Raw genomic sequence first — 16,081 nt, 5'->3', positions numbered from 1 at the left:
CGAGCTGTACACAGAGCAGCCTTACAGTCGCTGCATCGCTGTTGTAGAGGAAATGACTGTAGGCAAAGCAGCAGCAATGGCAGCTGTGAAGCACTTAGACTGATGGTGCCTCCCTCCATCTCCCCCCACCCGCAACCATAGGGGAGGTGGGGGGCAATCATGTCTGACTCCAGCGCTACAGGACTAATCTTAAACAAGGTAGGTTGTGATGCGCCCATCTTTGTTTCATCGCTCTGCAGGCAGACTCTTGGTCACGAATCCCTCGTCCCCTGCCGCTTCTATATTTAGAGCAATTCGCCACAAAGTTACGCGATTTTCCGATGGCACCACTAGTATATAAAGTCCTTCCATTTTATTTGACCAAGGCAGAGCGATTGAGAAAACAGGCTAAATGGCTACAATGATCATTTCAGTCTTCTTTCCCACTGCCGTAGTTTGAACGTGTGAAGTGTCAGTGGAAAGTAAGATGCTATGTGATGTAGACTGCTTTGAAGCTATCTTTGAGGTGATTGAAATGTTGCGCCACAGCAAATGAAGACTGGGTTGGGTTTATGAAACATATGAACCCTGCTAATTTCTGGAGGAAGACAATGAACTCATTTTGATTCATCAGCACTTGTTTATAGATATTAACAGTATGCATTTTTTTTCTGCAGTAAACCAGCCCCTATAGTGAGTCCGAAAAATACTGAAAATGGACCGTGGGACTTATTTTTTTGAACTTTTATATGAAATGAAATGCACGACAGGTTAAACACATGAATAGAAAATCACTTTTGGGAATACTTTGAATACTAACTAATGTGCATATAATATCCTCAATTTCTGACGGTTCTTCTTTCTTTGCCCTAAAAGGAGTTACGCTACTCGTCATCCAGCATGTTAATAGCACCTTGACTTTCATTTTAAACTATTAACCTGTATGTGTGCCACAGTATTGAGCTTCTCTCATTCCCATTTAAACATAGTAAAGTGGTGCTCTTTCTGACCACCTGAAACGTGTCTTAATTAGGGTTAAAAAATATATATACTGTATATATACATCAGCTCACTCCTACTTAATAACAGCCATTTGGGCTCCTATTAAATGCAGTAAAAACGAGCAATGATAATGAAAATAGGGCATCGAAACAGAGTGGTCAAAGTTCAGAAATATTCCACATCTACTGGTTTATATCACTGTGAAGCTGCATCCTGCTGCGCTCAGAGCCCAGTCGGGAAGAGGTGAGAGGAATTGGGTGGAGCAAACCATTTTGGAGCCAAGATGGAGGTTGCTCTGACCTTTGACACTGAGTCCCACTGCTATTGTTCTACGGTTTGTGTCCAGGTTTCTGATCCAACAAGAATATAGAATTGGTTCAATCATTGTATTGAACAAGAAGACTTTTGTCTCATTTGCCAGACTTGAATGGCGTGTCTTGTTGAGGGTGTTACAGGTTGGCCAAGAAATGGATTGAACGCTGTCGTCTACTCATCAAGGCTGAAACTTAACTCATTTCAAACTTCACACTCTTCATAATTCTTCAAATCCAATGGCGGATGTTTGGATTGGTAGTGGCTACCCCACCACGGGGTAGTCTTGGTACCTTCTTTGTACAACCATTTGCGACATCCACTTTGTTTATTCTCCTTACCGACAGGTTCTATATTTTTTTTGCAAGAAAATGGAGAGAAAACTAGAGCTTTTGCAAGCTGGCTGCACAACCCTAAACACAAAATGCTTTTGTTATGGTTTCATTTCAGGTCAGCAATAGTCACTCATGTTCTGCCACCCGGAAATATGCCCCTGCTTTTTTGAAAGCATCCTCAATTGGTGTACAGTATTGGCGATTCCACTTCATTCACTTTTATGGCACCTTTTACAATTCTTGGCACTCTTACGTTCCTTCCAATGACTGCTTGGCTTTGAATGGGCACCTCGCTGGGAATCCCATATGTTAAATGTCAGTTGGTCACAGTCTCCAAGCAGTCTTGCACGTCATTGTGTTCACTTGAGCTTGTGCTGCATTCATTCGTTTCATTTCATTCATTTTCATGTATTCTTTTATTTCAGGCAGCGGTCAGCAGAAACATGTTAAAGTCAGATGTTGCTGCCCTAATATTTGGCACGCCTGCATCTACTGTGTAGACAAAAAAAGTCGCAATAAAAATACTTGGAAAAGGAATGATTGATGTTTGTTTAGGGTGTGTTGTCATTTTTCGAGTCTTTCCACACGTTTGCTCTATTTTTGTTGCAATGCAATGAGACCAAGGTTGAAATTTTTGGTCACAATTTGGTTTGACGCAAAGTACACAACATTCCTCATCATAAAATAACCCCATGCCTACAGTGAAGCATGGTGGTGACAGCATCATGCGTTGTAACTGTTGTTCTTCAGTCAGGAACTGGGTCTGAAACAAAGTCGGGGGGGAGCGGGGGGAGTTATGAACAATTCCAAATAGCAGTCAATGTTAGCACATAACCTTTAGGCACTCTTTGGGTACTTGGAACTTGAATGTAAATCCAGCCCTTTTATAACTTAATTGAAAGCAGCCATTCTTTGCTTTAGGGTTCGGCCGATTCCTACACTAGTCGACCCTCGGATTCCGACCTGTCCCTGGAGGACGACCAGGAGGCGTCTCGGCGTGAAGCCGAGCGCCAGGCTCAGCTGCAGCTGGAGAGAGCCAAGGTGAGATCACAGTGCTTGTCCTTATTATTGACGACGCTTGTTTGATATTTTCTACTCTTTTTTTTTTTTTTGTCATGTGAAAGTCGAAACCAGTGGCCTTTGCAGTGAAAACCAATGTTAGTTATTGTGGCGCGCTGGATGAAGATTGTCCGGTTCAAGGCGCAGCCATTAATTTTGAAACCAAAGACTTTCTGCACATAAAAGAGGTTAGAGGCCATCTTTATGTCATTCCCATCTCTGCCACTTTTCGACTCAAAGGACACACACCCAAGGCAGCTTAAGCTTTTTTTTTTGTCCTGCAGAAATACAATAATGATTGGTGGATCGGTCGGCTGGTGAAGGAGGGCGCAGACATCACGTTCATCCCCAGCCCCGTCAAACTGGAAACCATCAGGATCAAACAGGAGCAGAAAGCAGCAGCCAGGTCTGTGGTCACACAAGCGTTTACACTGCAGGCAAAAGTGGACTGGTTCTGAAATGGAGTATAAGTGTGGGAATGCTGTCGTTTCACGTCATCTCTTTTGCGAAGTTGTCTGAAATATGCTACCATGAGCTTGGTGACGACTGGCAATTTCTGAAGTGAATTCTGGGTACCGCGATAATTACATTTTGTGTCATTATGTTTGTATAGCAGCAGATGTTTTGCCTGTTTAACCTTTTTATTTTGTGAAACATAATCACAAATCATACGAATGATGAACATGTTTGGGTTTGACAGCAGAACTACAGTTTGGTGCTTTATTTCTTCTTCAGGGCATTTCACTTGCGAGCGCAAGGTTAAGATACGAGCACTGTGGTGGCAATGAACTCAACTCAAATCATTTCACAGTAACCGTCACTTGAGCGAATAGGGAATAATTCTTGCTTCAAGCTGTTTCATGCACCTAGATGAAGTTTACTGCAAAACTAAATGTAAAAGTAAGAGAATTATCCATCCATCCATCTATTTTCCAATCCGCTTATCCTCACAAGGGTCGCAGGGCGTCCTGGAGCCTATCTTAGCCATCTCCAGGCAGTGGGGGGGGACTGAACTGGTTGCCAGCCAATTGCAGGGCACACACAGACGAACAACCATCCACTAACATCTAGGGACAATTTAGACTGTTCAGTCAGCCTGCCACGCATGTTTTTGGAAATTGGGAGGAAACCAGTGTACCTGGAGAAAACCCACGCAGGCCCGGGGAGAACATGCAAACTCCACACAGGGAGGCCGGAGCTGGAATTGAACCCGGTACCTCTGCACTGTGAGGTCGACATGCTCACCACTGGACCACCGGGCTGCCTGAGTTAATTATATGTTATAAATTTAAAATAACTACATACCCTGCTAGCTTAATGCTAATGGTAGCACATAATAAAGTTGTATCCAATCCAAAAAAAAAAATTTTAAAAATGGTCAACACTTTTGACCATTAGGTTTTTACCTTTTAGGCATTAGGCCGAAACCTCAGAGGTCACAATTTGGTAAATGTCATATTTTTTTCACCAATCAATACTATTGGTCTGTCCACGTGGGTGTTATTTTTGACCATTTTTGACAATGTGAACTGTTGAAAATGGCGTGCTCTCTTTGATGATGTCATGTATGGTTGAACAAAAATGTGATTATAGGGATATCCTGAAAAGTGATGATATTGGAGGTACACTGCCTGTTGCCTGCAATATATAATCCTCTATGCAACTGATATTTGCATTCAACAAAACATCTGCTGCTGTAGACAGAGACACCATGTTGATTGCTTGTATCATCCAAATGGTTTTGCTCCAGCCAAGATGAAGGAATTGCACACACTGTTCCAAGACTTTTGGTGCGGGGGGGGGCACAGTTTGTGCATTCTACGCCATGCGCCTGCTGTCATTGCCCCAAAGCCACATTTCCACGACACCTTTTAATGAAGCTTTCCTTGTGGGCACGCCTACCTCTTGTATCACGGCTTTGCTTTGTGCTTTTCTCCAAATTGCCACCTGAGGGGAATTTGCCCACGATGACACTTTGCATTTTGTCCCTCTGCAGGAAAGGAGGCAATGCGTCATCTGGAGGCTGGAGATCAACGCCGCCATCTGCAGGTATGTAGAGCTGCAAGAGTCCAGCTGCCGAGTTGCTCCTCTTCAGGGACTGCTAGTCTCCCAAACAAGAACTGTACCATCCTCTTAACGTCATGTATGTTAACTGGATGTGAAAGTTAAGGCATGCGTGAGATGACCCCAGAATGTGCTCCAGTGTTAGTGTGTCCTTTCCCACAGTGCCATGCTTTGCTAATGTTTGTCTGAAGCATACTAATGATGAATTAACTCATGCGATTCCTTCGACTTGTCTGATGTTTCATCCCTTTGTTCTGAAAGCCAAACAGAAGCAGAAACAGGTGTGTTTTTGAACAAAAAGTGTCTTCTGTGGCTCTGTCTGTGCATCGTTAATAACAATCAGACAATACCATTCGGCATAACGTATTTGTGTTCATCATTTCTCTGTCGATTTTTGTCCGGTGTAGACAGAACTTGTCCCCCCGTATGATGTCGTTCCCTCCATGCGGCCGGTGGTGCTGGTGGGGCCTTCGCTGAAAGGCTACGAGGTGAGGCAATTGCAGCCTTGTATGAACTCCCAAAAAGCGATACTTGAGTAACTGAAAATTGATATAAAATTTTGTGATATTAAATGTATTTAAGTGTTATCTTAAAGTTGAGTGTTTATTTTATTTTTTTTTACTTTAGCGGCGTTGTTTAAGATCTGTGTTGACTCATGAGAAAAGCAACCAAAACATCCAACTACAATAATTTCATGGAACAAGAATCCACTTGAACACACATGGAGCAACAATACATATATAAACAAAGCATACAACAATAACAACAGGCATTTGCTGTGGGAACAACTATTACAGCAACTTAAAGGGGGACCTTCTTTGCCTCTCCTTGTTGGTCTTAATTATGTTGCAACTCTCCCAGTGGAACTCAGTGCTGCCTCGAATGTTGTGGGATAATGTGTTACTACACCTTTGCAAAAGTTTGACAAGCTTGTATACAATAAAGATACAGAAAATGATGACTTTAAAAACCTGTGACATAGTGATTGGGGGTCTGGGGGTGGGAGTCTTTCTGATTCCTTGTACTGTACTCTGCAAAAAGAGTGTAAATAACAGGATGTGATGTGAGGGGAAGCACCTGAAGGGACTACAGTACAGTAATCCATCTTTAAATGAATCCATATGATAAAAATGGGATGCGTGTCAGAGAACAAACTGTAGCCATGTGTTTTTTTCTTCATTGTGTCAACCCATTACATAATTGCGTATGTGTGTCTTATCGCTGTTTTTATTGCTTATCATTTCTTTTGTGCACCTTTCTTTCCTCTTTCTCTCTTGAATTGTGGCCAAGCAAAGACACGCCTCCAGCCATTCTTGTTGAAGAACTTTGCAAAAAAAAGAAAAAAAGAGGCAGCATTCCTTTCTTTCAGACATATATAAGCATACACACCACATGTGTCTTTGTCGTCATCGATATTAATTTCTCTCCGTTTTCTCCAAACGTTAAATAAGCACAACCCACTCGACCTCATTTCAGCCAGTACCAAACGTTTAACTCTCTGTGTGATTGTTTTTCTTTTTATTTTGGCTTTTTTCACATTTCTGAAAGCACAGCAGGTTCTGGAAAAGAAGAAGAACATCCCCTGGAAGTTACGTACTTAAAAGAAGACGAACTGAGTGAAGAACCAGACTGCTCCATTAGCTTCACATGCTAGCCCCCACTTGACTAGCTGCCAAATGCTTGTCACTTGACTCGATCACGTCGCAGTTTTGATACCAAACAGCTCACATTCCTCCCCCTGCCAAAATGGTTTAACAGAAAACAAATAATTATAGTGACAAAGCCACCGATTGTAATACTGAGGATAAGTGGTACACAAAATATAAACTGAAAGTGTTAGCCTAATTTTTGCTGAAGACATGAGAAAGAGTATTGAATTATTTTTTTAGCTGGAGAAAAAAATGCAAAATATTTTTGTCTTATCCATTGCGTTACTGGCTCTCAATAAATTAATATTTTTTAAATGTATTTGTATTAGTTTTCCCAACCATTTGTCTAATGCACTATTCAAAAAACAACAACAACAAAAACAAAAAACAATTTCTCACAAGTTACTCCGTACTGGAGTAGATCTTTCACCGAATGCTGACTCATTCTTACTAAAGTAACTATTTGGAGGCCTCCTTTCCACTTTTATTGGAGTCATTATTATTCTTAGGTAGCAGTACTCTTACTTAAGTTTGAATGTTGGTTACTCTACCCACCTCTAGTATAATGTGAGAAATAAAAAGTGGAAGCCAGATTACCTTAATTCATCTTTATGTGCTTGCAGGTGACGGACATGATGCAGAAAGCATTGTTTGACTTTCTGAAGCACAGGTTCGACAGCAGGTGTGTACAGATGTGTTGTTGGATGCTAAATTGTTTATTTGTAGCGCCTAAAGTGCGCAGTGCTGTGCCTTCACGAACCACAATCATTGCGATGAGATGCGTTGTCCTGTAGGATCTCCATTACACGGGTGACTGCTGATCTGTCGCTGGCCAAGCGCTCGGTGCTCAACAAGAAGGCCATTATGGAGCGATCCAACACACGCTCCAGCCTGGGTGAGTGATAATGTCGTTACTATCCGTCTCCTCGTGTTCATACAACGCTTCTCTCCATGCTGCTCTCAGCTGAGGTCCAGAGTGAGATCGAGAGGATCTTTGAGCTTGCCAAGTCTCTGCAGCTGGTCGTCCTGGATGCAGACACCATCAATCACCCGTCGCAGCTTCTCAAAACCTCTCTGGCCCCCATCGTCGTCTACGTCAAAGTGACCTCGCCCAAAGTAGAGCACAAACCCACCTTATACACCTCTACTTTCAGTTAGTCTCTGCGACACTAAAGATAAAAAAATTACACATGGCGGTGTTGTATATGAGAGCATTCACAATAATGCTATTGACCTTCAGTGAGGGGGGATTAAATACTCTGCCTTTTGTCTAAAAACACTAACAAAAACAAGGCGGGTTTCAATGACACAAACCCCCCCCAGTTTAAATCAGTTCCCAGGGGTCTTAATGAAAGCCCTCTGACATTCCTGGGTCGAAATCCACAAAGATGAAAAATTACAGCTCACTTCGAATCCACTTGAAATGCTGCTTGAAACCATTCGAGTCGGTTGGGGCTGTTTTGTCTCATGCAAATAAGACACTACTCACCCCGACCTCCAATCAAGAACGGGTTCAGTCAAGAATGCGCGGATCCTTTTGAAGCATTACAAAGAGTAAAATAAAAATTGGAAAATGCAGCGGAACACTGCCAAACACAAATCATGACTCAACTCCACCGTGGCACTGTAGCTCAACATTCAAGAAAGTGCTAATCTGTGCTAACACTGCAGCTCTGCTTACCTTTTGGCTTTGACATGCTTAGCAAAACATGTTATTGTTTAAAGTCTCACTCAAACCTATGTACACTGATACCTCGTTGGATACAATAAATTTGAAAGTCACACCTACCATGTAAATGAAAATGTAGTTGAGTTTTGGGGGGTGGGGGGGATTGTAGTTTGTAACTCCTTGTATGTCTTTGTGTGGGCTGGACACTCAGGTTCTGCAGAGGCTGATCAAATCTCGAGGGAAGTCACAGAGCAAACACCTGAACGTCCAGATGATGGCAGGGGACAAGCTTGCTCAATGTCCGCCTGTATGTCACTTCCCTTTCTTCCTCCATATTACACTTGACTTTCCATAGAGCAACATACACTTCAGCCCTCAAACCGGCCTATGGTCCATTTAAGTTCAAGTGAATTTATATATTTATCGGCTGAACTTGTACCTTCTAGCTCAGGGTTGTCCAAACTTAGCTTGGTAATCCAGACCCTCGTCGCTGCACCAGCAATTGAGTCTGGTCACAGTCGAATCAAGCGCATTTCTGAGGCCGGAAAAATCTGAGCAAGCAGACAGCGAAATCAACCAGTCAGTGAAGAGCAGACATAACGTCAGAAAAGTAAAACACCCCTTCTTTTGAAGGAAAAGCTTCCAGGCCCGTCCGTTGCTGGGGTTTGAATGACTTTATGTGTTTCTAGTTATTCAAAACTGATTTCATGCTGAATGATTTTCACAAATTATTTCATCTCTCGCAAGCAATTTTCAATGAGGATGGACTTCCGCTGTCGAAGCCTGATGTTGCTCACAAACGTCACAGGAAATAAATAAATTTGATTGCACGGTTGCGGGCAGGCTTTCCAATCCACTTTCTTTGGAGAGAAAGAAAGTGGGTTTGGCTTGACAGGCCAGTCCAAACTACGGCCCTTCGGCCATTTGTGGCCCACCATCCATTTCTCAGCAACTTGTGGTGTTTACTAAAAACAATCATTTCAAAGATCCTGCGAATTTCCAATTAATCATTTTGGCCAAGATGTAAAAATAAAGATTTTGATTAATATGTTTTGCAGTTTTTCCCTGTGCTTTGGTACATTTCTCAGTTGAGAATTGAATTTCTCAAAAGTTCTTGTCCAATTTTCACATCACAAAGGTTAGATAGATAGATAGATAGATAGTACATGTGGATGGATAGATTTGTAGCTTTGCCGATGCTATCTTTGTCCCACCACCAGGAGATGTTTGACGTGATCCTGGATGAGAACCAGCTTGAGGATGCGTGCGAACACCTGGCTGAGTATCTGGATATTTACTGGCGTGCCACCCATCTTCCTTGTTCTGCCCCCGTCAACCCAGCCCAGGACCAAAGCGTGATCACCCCTCCTTCTGCTAACTCCAGTCAACAGGTATGACAGCAAACACATCAACATAGCGCTCATATTAGCGATGTAGCATGGGCCACTCAAACTGCACTAGTTCTTTTTACTCCCTTTCGACCCGCCGTAGCTTGTGGCCGGAATATCAGCCGATTACAATTATCACTGTTATTTTGACCACCGCTTACCTACTAGTACAGATATTCTTAATACAACTAGTCGAACACAATTAGTGTCTTTGCTGGTGTGAAACACATTGAGTTGTCTTGTGAAGGAAATGTGCTCGAAAACACTGCCTTATTTAGGAATATTTTTTTTTAATTAATAATAGCAGTAGTAATAGTATTAGTAGTGGCAGTAGTAGTAATAACTACCACTACTATTCACATTGCTGCCCTCAACCTGTGCTGCGCCACCTTAGCTTTATTATTAATGCTGATGTTTACTTTCTAGTTCTCCGAGACTCAAGAGTTAATAGAGTGACCACTTGTGGTGAGTCTTCCTCTCACTTTGGTTGCAACAATTGAAGGTCAAAACTCACTGACGTTGCAATGTACTCTCCTCCTGCGGAAGGCCAGGAGCAGCCTAGAGCGCCACCATGGGGCAGCAGCAGCTGCTGCATCTCTCCACCCTCAGTGAGAACGGGGACGAACGGCAGGAGCAGCTGGAGCGAGAGGAAGCGAGACGAGATGGAGTTTTGGGGCACGGATGCATATATACGTCTGTGCTTTGGAGTGAAACTTGGAGATCATGCACCGCTCACCGCTGCCCCCTCAGAGAGAGCTACTTGCTTCCAACGCCACGTGACAACTCAGGGTCGCCTTCTGTACACCTTCTGCTACACACAGACACATACATGGGTGATTGCTCTGTGTGAGCCTGTTTGACATTGTTTAGGGTTTGACCGCTTGTCCTTCTGCCTGTCAGAATGAAGCCCACTACACACGTGTGGATCGACAGGAATGTTTTCAAATTAACTACCCATTTCTCATGCAAAACTCTTACTACTCTTATTACCCCTACCACAAAGTATGACCACATAATACTACTAATACCACTGCTACTACTATCACCATTACAACTAACAACTACTACTAGTATTGATTACTAGTAGGCTACTACTCAGTTCTACGACGAGAAGTAATACTATTTCTATTAATAGTACAACTATTAACATCTACTGTTACTCCTCACTACTACTAGTAGTGCTATTATTTTACTACTACCTCTTCTACTACAACTACTTAGTACTATTACTGCTACTAACTACTATTACCATTGTAATGCTAACTACCAGTACGAGGATACTACTCCTACTACTACTACTTCTACTCCTACTACTTCTACTACTAATACTACTGAGCAGGACTTTTATGAGTAGTATATATGACTATGACTACTGATAATCCTATTCCTGTTAGAAGTAATAGCTGTTGTCATAGCAACTACTGCAACGACTGTTACATCCAGTAATTATTATTACTGCTATCTTTATGGCTATCACTGTTCCAAGTAATAACTTCTACTAATGGCACAGAGTAATATTATAACTATTACTCTTAGTACTCCTACTACTACCAACAACTAATACTATTACTGCCCACTACTACTTAGTAGTACTACCAATATGACTCACTATTGTGACAACTACTACTACTGCTGACTGCAGTACTATTACATTGAGTACCTTACTGATTCTGGCTACTACTTGTAGTATTAATCCATATTTGTTCTAGATAATAATCTTAGTAGTACTACAGTAGTACTAAGATTAGTATTACTAGAAAGAGCAAAATCTATCAATTTTGCTATTTCTACTAATATTCCGACTTGTAGTTGTAGTAGTAGTAACCCTCCTTGACACAACACGCCAATTTTTAGGGATGGAGAGTAACTCTAATACGGTAGATAATATGGTCCTAGTTGGACTACTACTACTACTACCTAATTATGTAAATGACTAATACTACTCAGTACTACATACCTGTCAACTTTTCGGACCTGTCAACCTGTATAAACTACCAAAAAAATCCTTATAAAGCGCAAAAAATCCTTATAACATACCAAAGCATTTTATATGTCAAAATAATGGCAGAAAACCCCCCACAAATTTTTCAATTATATTTATTGTAGAGCTCCATAATACAATGTCTGGTTAATGTCTAATTATCATTCTACTTAGTGGCATTACTGTGTTCAGAGTTGTATTCCTGCGTTACTTTTTTCACCAACTCCAAATGCTGACCCATCGGCTCAAAGTTACAGCATCCATTCATATTTACTTTGGAAATGAAAGCATTCGAGTAGACTAGCACCATTCTGGGGGGTGGGGGGGTTGATTTGTACGATACGGCCATATACGTAAGATTCACCACAAAATCCGTATGAACTATGGCTAAACCGTATGAGTTGACAGGTATGGTACTATAAGTAGCACCATTACAAATTCTACTCCAGTCCTGTTTCTGCGACTACTGTAACTAATACTATTACAATGCATACACCAGGGTACTGCTACTACTACTACTGTTACTATGACTAGTACTATTTTGAGTATGACAGGCGCAAAGAACAGTAACAGGCGCAAGCATTTTTCTCTCATCGACGTGTGTAGTGGGCTTAAAGACGACAAACACAGGTGGAAGGTTCCTGGGGTTCCTCACTAACTCGCCGTCTTCCGTCTCTACCATATAGCTAGCGTGGGCTGACATTCCAGTTGAACCAAATGCTTCCTGAAAATAGCACAAATTGTTTCGAGGTGTCGACAACACCACGGGATCAAAATCTTGAATTTTCCCCAGTTTCTTGATTTCCTTCTGATGCAATGTAGCCTTTTTTGTAGTTTATTTTCTACACTAAATGTACGTTGTAGCCGATCGCATAGCTTTCTGCACATAGCCATGCATGCCAAGCACACATTCGCAAGGGAAACAAAACTCCTTGAGAGCAGTAGAGTCACTTTTTATGGATGTACAACTGCCAAATGCCCCACTTACTTAAATGGATCTTTTATGGCATCATTCATGCTTCTACCAAGGTCAGACAACAAAAATCCAAACACATTAATACCAAAATATATCTTTATTTAGTGTTTTTAAGCAAATCGGTCATATAAATAAGTAAATGACACATTTTCATTTATTATAACTGAGACCCCAACATTGCATCCGGAATTACCAGTCAAAAATGGAATGGTCAGCTTTCAGGGAGTGACAGCTGTTCTGGCACTCTTCCAAAAAATTTTCATCCACTTCTGGGAAAAATAGTTGTATCTATCTATAAAGTAGAAAATACACTGACATGAATTAAGATAATGCTTAACTTAGTCATCTTGATGACTTAAAATACATATTTACAGTGTAAACATATCTATAATGTTAGTTTTCCTTTTTTCTAGCCTCCTATCATGAACCATCCATCAACCGGTTATTATTGTAAATAATGTAATGTGCATGACATTATTGTATTGCGGTTTCATCAGAAGGGCTTGGCAGGAGGACGTGACCTCTCAGACGTGCGCATTATCAACACTTCATTGTACAGACTATATATTTGAGATGGACAAATTATTAGAATGATAAAGTGTTATGATTAGGATGATGATACAAATGCACAAAATACTGAGGGGATGCACACAAACTGATCGCACCACAGAAAGCATGATTTTCATTTTAGAATACAGTGGTACCTCTGAGTTGGACCACAACCTTTCCAATTTGGTCGACTTTCTCAACAATATTGGGCCTGCACCGCCTAACTTTTGAGGAGTTCCACCTTCAAGGTACCACTGAAACTGCATTCAGGACAGGAGGGCGCAATGGCCCATTAGACATATACAGCAAGCATGCGAGCTAAGCAATATGATGTGTGTTCTTCTCTGTCACCACCAATCAACTTACGCACCCACAAAAGAAAAATATTGAAAAAAATCTAAAGCACACTTTCTTCAAGGAGGTTCTGTCTGCAATACAAAGTGTAGCATTGCCCTGATACACGGCTGAGACTATCAAGATACCTCCTCAGGTATTTCGTGGAGTATGTTTGCACTACACGGTCTTTTTCTTGTCTGCTTTATGATGCAATAAATGCACTACGAGTTCGGATGTGAAGGCTCATGCTTGAGAAGGCCCACTACAGCTTGTTCCACGCTGCAATGACATTATGTGTCCACCAGATAGAAGCACGTGCTCCTAGAAATATGTACTGGTGCGTAGCTATGACGCCAAAGGACCAGCTGAGGGCGTGCTGGTGAAAACAATTATTTAATTCAATGACGGAGGAATTTAGCCTTTTTTTCTCCTTTCCTTTTGGCATTCAGTAGTTTGGTTTGTTAGTGATTGCATTGCTTCCATTAGTAGCTGGCACATACCATACATGTGAAATAGTAGAAGTTAAATAGTACATTATGTACCATATGCATAGGGTTGCCACCTTTTAGATCTGTATAAGGGACACTCCTAACGATGTCGCGGCAAAACTACTTGGGCGAAAGAAATATGAAGGTTTGGCTCCCCCAAACCCTCAAATGCATAGAATGGCATGTATTTTTTTATATGAAGAAGAAACAAAGTTCTTTGATCTAATTGGCATTATTTAACATGCCATATAGCCTCTGGGCCCTGGGGTCACTTGGTGGTCCGTAAGAAAGGAGAAAAAAAGCATTGTGACATACTCAAAGTTGAAAGTGCTTTATTAGCAATGAACATCGTTCTTTTTTATTACAGACAGAAGTAGCCTGAACCCGAGCATAGTTTATGGGTGGGGGTCGCCTCGAGAGCCGCATGCCGCTCTTTAGCGCCATCCTAGTGGCTCCCTGGAGCTTTTTCAAAAGGTTTTGAAAATGAAAAAAGATGGGGGAGGGAAACAATGTTTTTGTTTTAATATGCTTTCCATAGGAGGACAAACATGACACAAACATTCTTAACGTTTTGCTGCAAAAAATGTGTACAATAAATATTAAATTTCAAAATTTCTGTCAACGAAGATTTGCGTCATAGCCTGCGACACAGGTTTCTATTCAAATGGCGGGAGGCCAGGCAGGTGGATTTTGTAAAAAAACAAACAAACTGGCGTTTCATGTACAATTCAGCGAGGGTACAGAGGAATGGGAATCTGAAGTGCCGAGGGAAGCATTTTTAAACGGTACACATGAGCTACGATAGTGAACACGCCGCAAAAATGCGCCCCATGACTCCGCGTCAGGTCTCGACGAAGGTAGGCAGTGCTTTTCACGAACTCTTGTGTCTACTTTATTTTACTTTTCTCATCTTAGGGGGCGTTGTGGCTGTCGCTCACTATGGCATGTGTGTGTAAGTGCGTGTTTATGCGCGCGTGTGCGGTAATGGGTCGATCGCGGGAAGTTGTTTGATCGAAAAGTAGATCTTTGGTCAAAAAAGGTTGGGCACCCCTTCTCTACAGCAGTGTTTTTCAATCTTTTTCGAGCCAAGGCGCATTTCTTTCATTGAAAAAAAAGCTTATTTTAACAATTAAGTGTTATATTGTTACTAAAAGCGTTTTTTTAACATGGAAAATTAATGCAATACTGTATTTTAACACATTGAATAGGAATCAAATCAACATCAATCCAATATTTGGTGCATTCGTTTTAATTTAGATCAGTTTCATGTGACGTATGCATACATTAACACGTTTAATAATTATGAAACACTTAATAGCCTGAACTTGAGCACATCGACCTGGCCTATGTATATGTGATGCCCTTTTTTCATCATTAGGGGAAGCCCTTGCTCCTTCAGGATTTGATGCTCCTCTTATGGGGTGAGGGGTGAGAGGCTTTCGAGTCACTTGTGGCCCTGATCGACGGTCAGTTATATATTTGAATAATAATAATATATTTTTTAATGCGTGTTTTATTAATGTCTTTTAAAGTCATTCAATTTTTGTTGCAATCGCTGGTAAATATTGTTTAATGTTATATATTATTGCGTTGAGGTACCACATTGGACAACTAGTTAGCACGTCCACCACAATGCAGAGGCCGTGGGTTTGAATCCGGTGTCCAGCTTTCCAGTGTGGAGTTTGCATGTACACACCGTGCTTGCCTGGGTTTTCTCCAGGTACTCCGGTTTCCTCCCAGGTTCCAAAAACATGCATGGTAGGTTAACTGATCACTCTAAATTGGTAAGGTGTGATTGCGAGTGTGAATGTTTGGTTGTCTATGTGTGCCTATTTGCTGGCAACCAGTTCAGGGTGTACCCGGCCTACAGACCCAAAGACAGCTGGGATAGGTTCCATCATGCCCGCGACCCCTGTGAGGATAAGCGATTCAGATAATGTATGGACTTGCAAGCGCAGACTTGACATACAAACACTGTATATTTGCAGAGACTCAGCTCACTTCACTTCATTTGTTGTCGAGAATATATATGTATTAACAGGGGAATGTGGGCGAAAATGTGAATATAGTATGAGGTGATTATACATTTGTAAGATTTTCACAGTCATTATGTCCCTCAGAGGGAAAATGATGTGGCTGTCGATGAAAATCAGTTTGGCACTCTGAGTAACACCATTCAAATGATTATTAAAGGAGCTTCATCATGTATATCACATCCTGTTTAAAGCCGTAAAACCTTCATTACCACTTATGCCACTGAAACAGGATCTACAATTGTGCAAACCCTGTCAAAT

General features: G+C 41.5%; 1 protein-coding gene across 1 annotated transcript; it reads left to right on the top strand.

The window, feature by feature from the left end:
- On the top strand, positions 1-13,533 carry cacnb3b (calcium channel, voltage-dependent, beta 3b). The gene is made up of 14 exons (XM_086117899.1): positions 1-198; positions 2,550-2,669; positions 2,753-2,875; positions 2,972-3,093; positions 4,684-4,736; positions 5,013-5,032; positions 5,159-5,239; positions 7,024-7,082; positions 7,195-7,295; positions 7,365-7,516; positions 8,281-8,376; positions 9,290-9,460; positions 9,884-9,922; positions 10,004-13,533. Exons 1-13 carry the CDS (start codon positions 160-162, stop codon positions 9,911-9,913), a joined length of 1,167 nt encoding a protein of 388 aa, XP_085974025.1. The 5' UTR covers positions 1-159; the 3' UTR covers positions 9,914-9,922; positions 10,004-13,533.
- The last annotated feature ends 2,548 nt before the right edge of the window (positions 13,534-16,081 follow it).

The sequence above is a fragment of the Hippocampus guttulatus genome, chromosome 1 (genome assembly GCF_054856545.1).
Source record: "Hippocampus guttulatus isolate MCC_2025c chromosome 1, RoL_Hgut_1.0, whole genome shotgun sequence".
In the NCBI taxonomy this organism is placed as follows: Eukaryota; Metazoa; Chordata; class Actinopteri; order Syngnathiformes; family Syngnathidae; genus Hippocampus; species Hippocampus guttulatus.
Note: the sequence above shows the minus strand (reverse complement) of the source record. Positions and strands in the feature narration are given on the sequence as shown.

Coding starts and splice junctions, on each gene's coding strand:
- cacnb3b (XM_086117899.1), top strand. CDS start 160: ATGTCTGACTCCAGCGCTACAGGACTAATCTTAAACAAG. Junction 2,670..2,752: donor TGCAGCTGGAGAGAGCCAAG/GTGAGATCACAG, acceptor GTCATGTGAAAG/TCGAAACCAGTGGCCTTTGC. Junction 4,737..5,012: donor ATCAACGCCGCCATCTGCAG/GTATGTAGAGCT, acceptor TTGTTCTGAAAG/CCAAACAGAAGCAGAAACAG.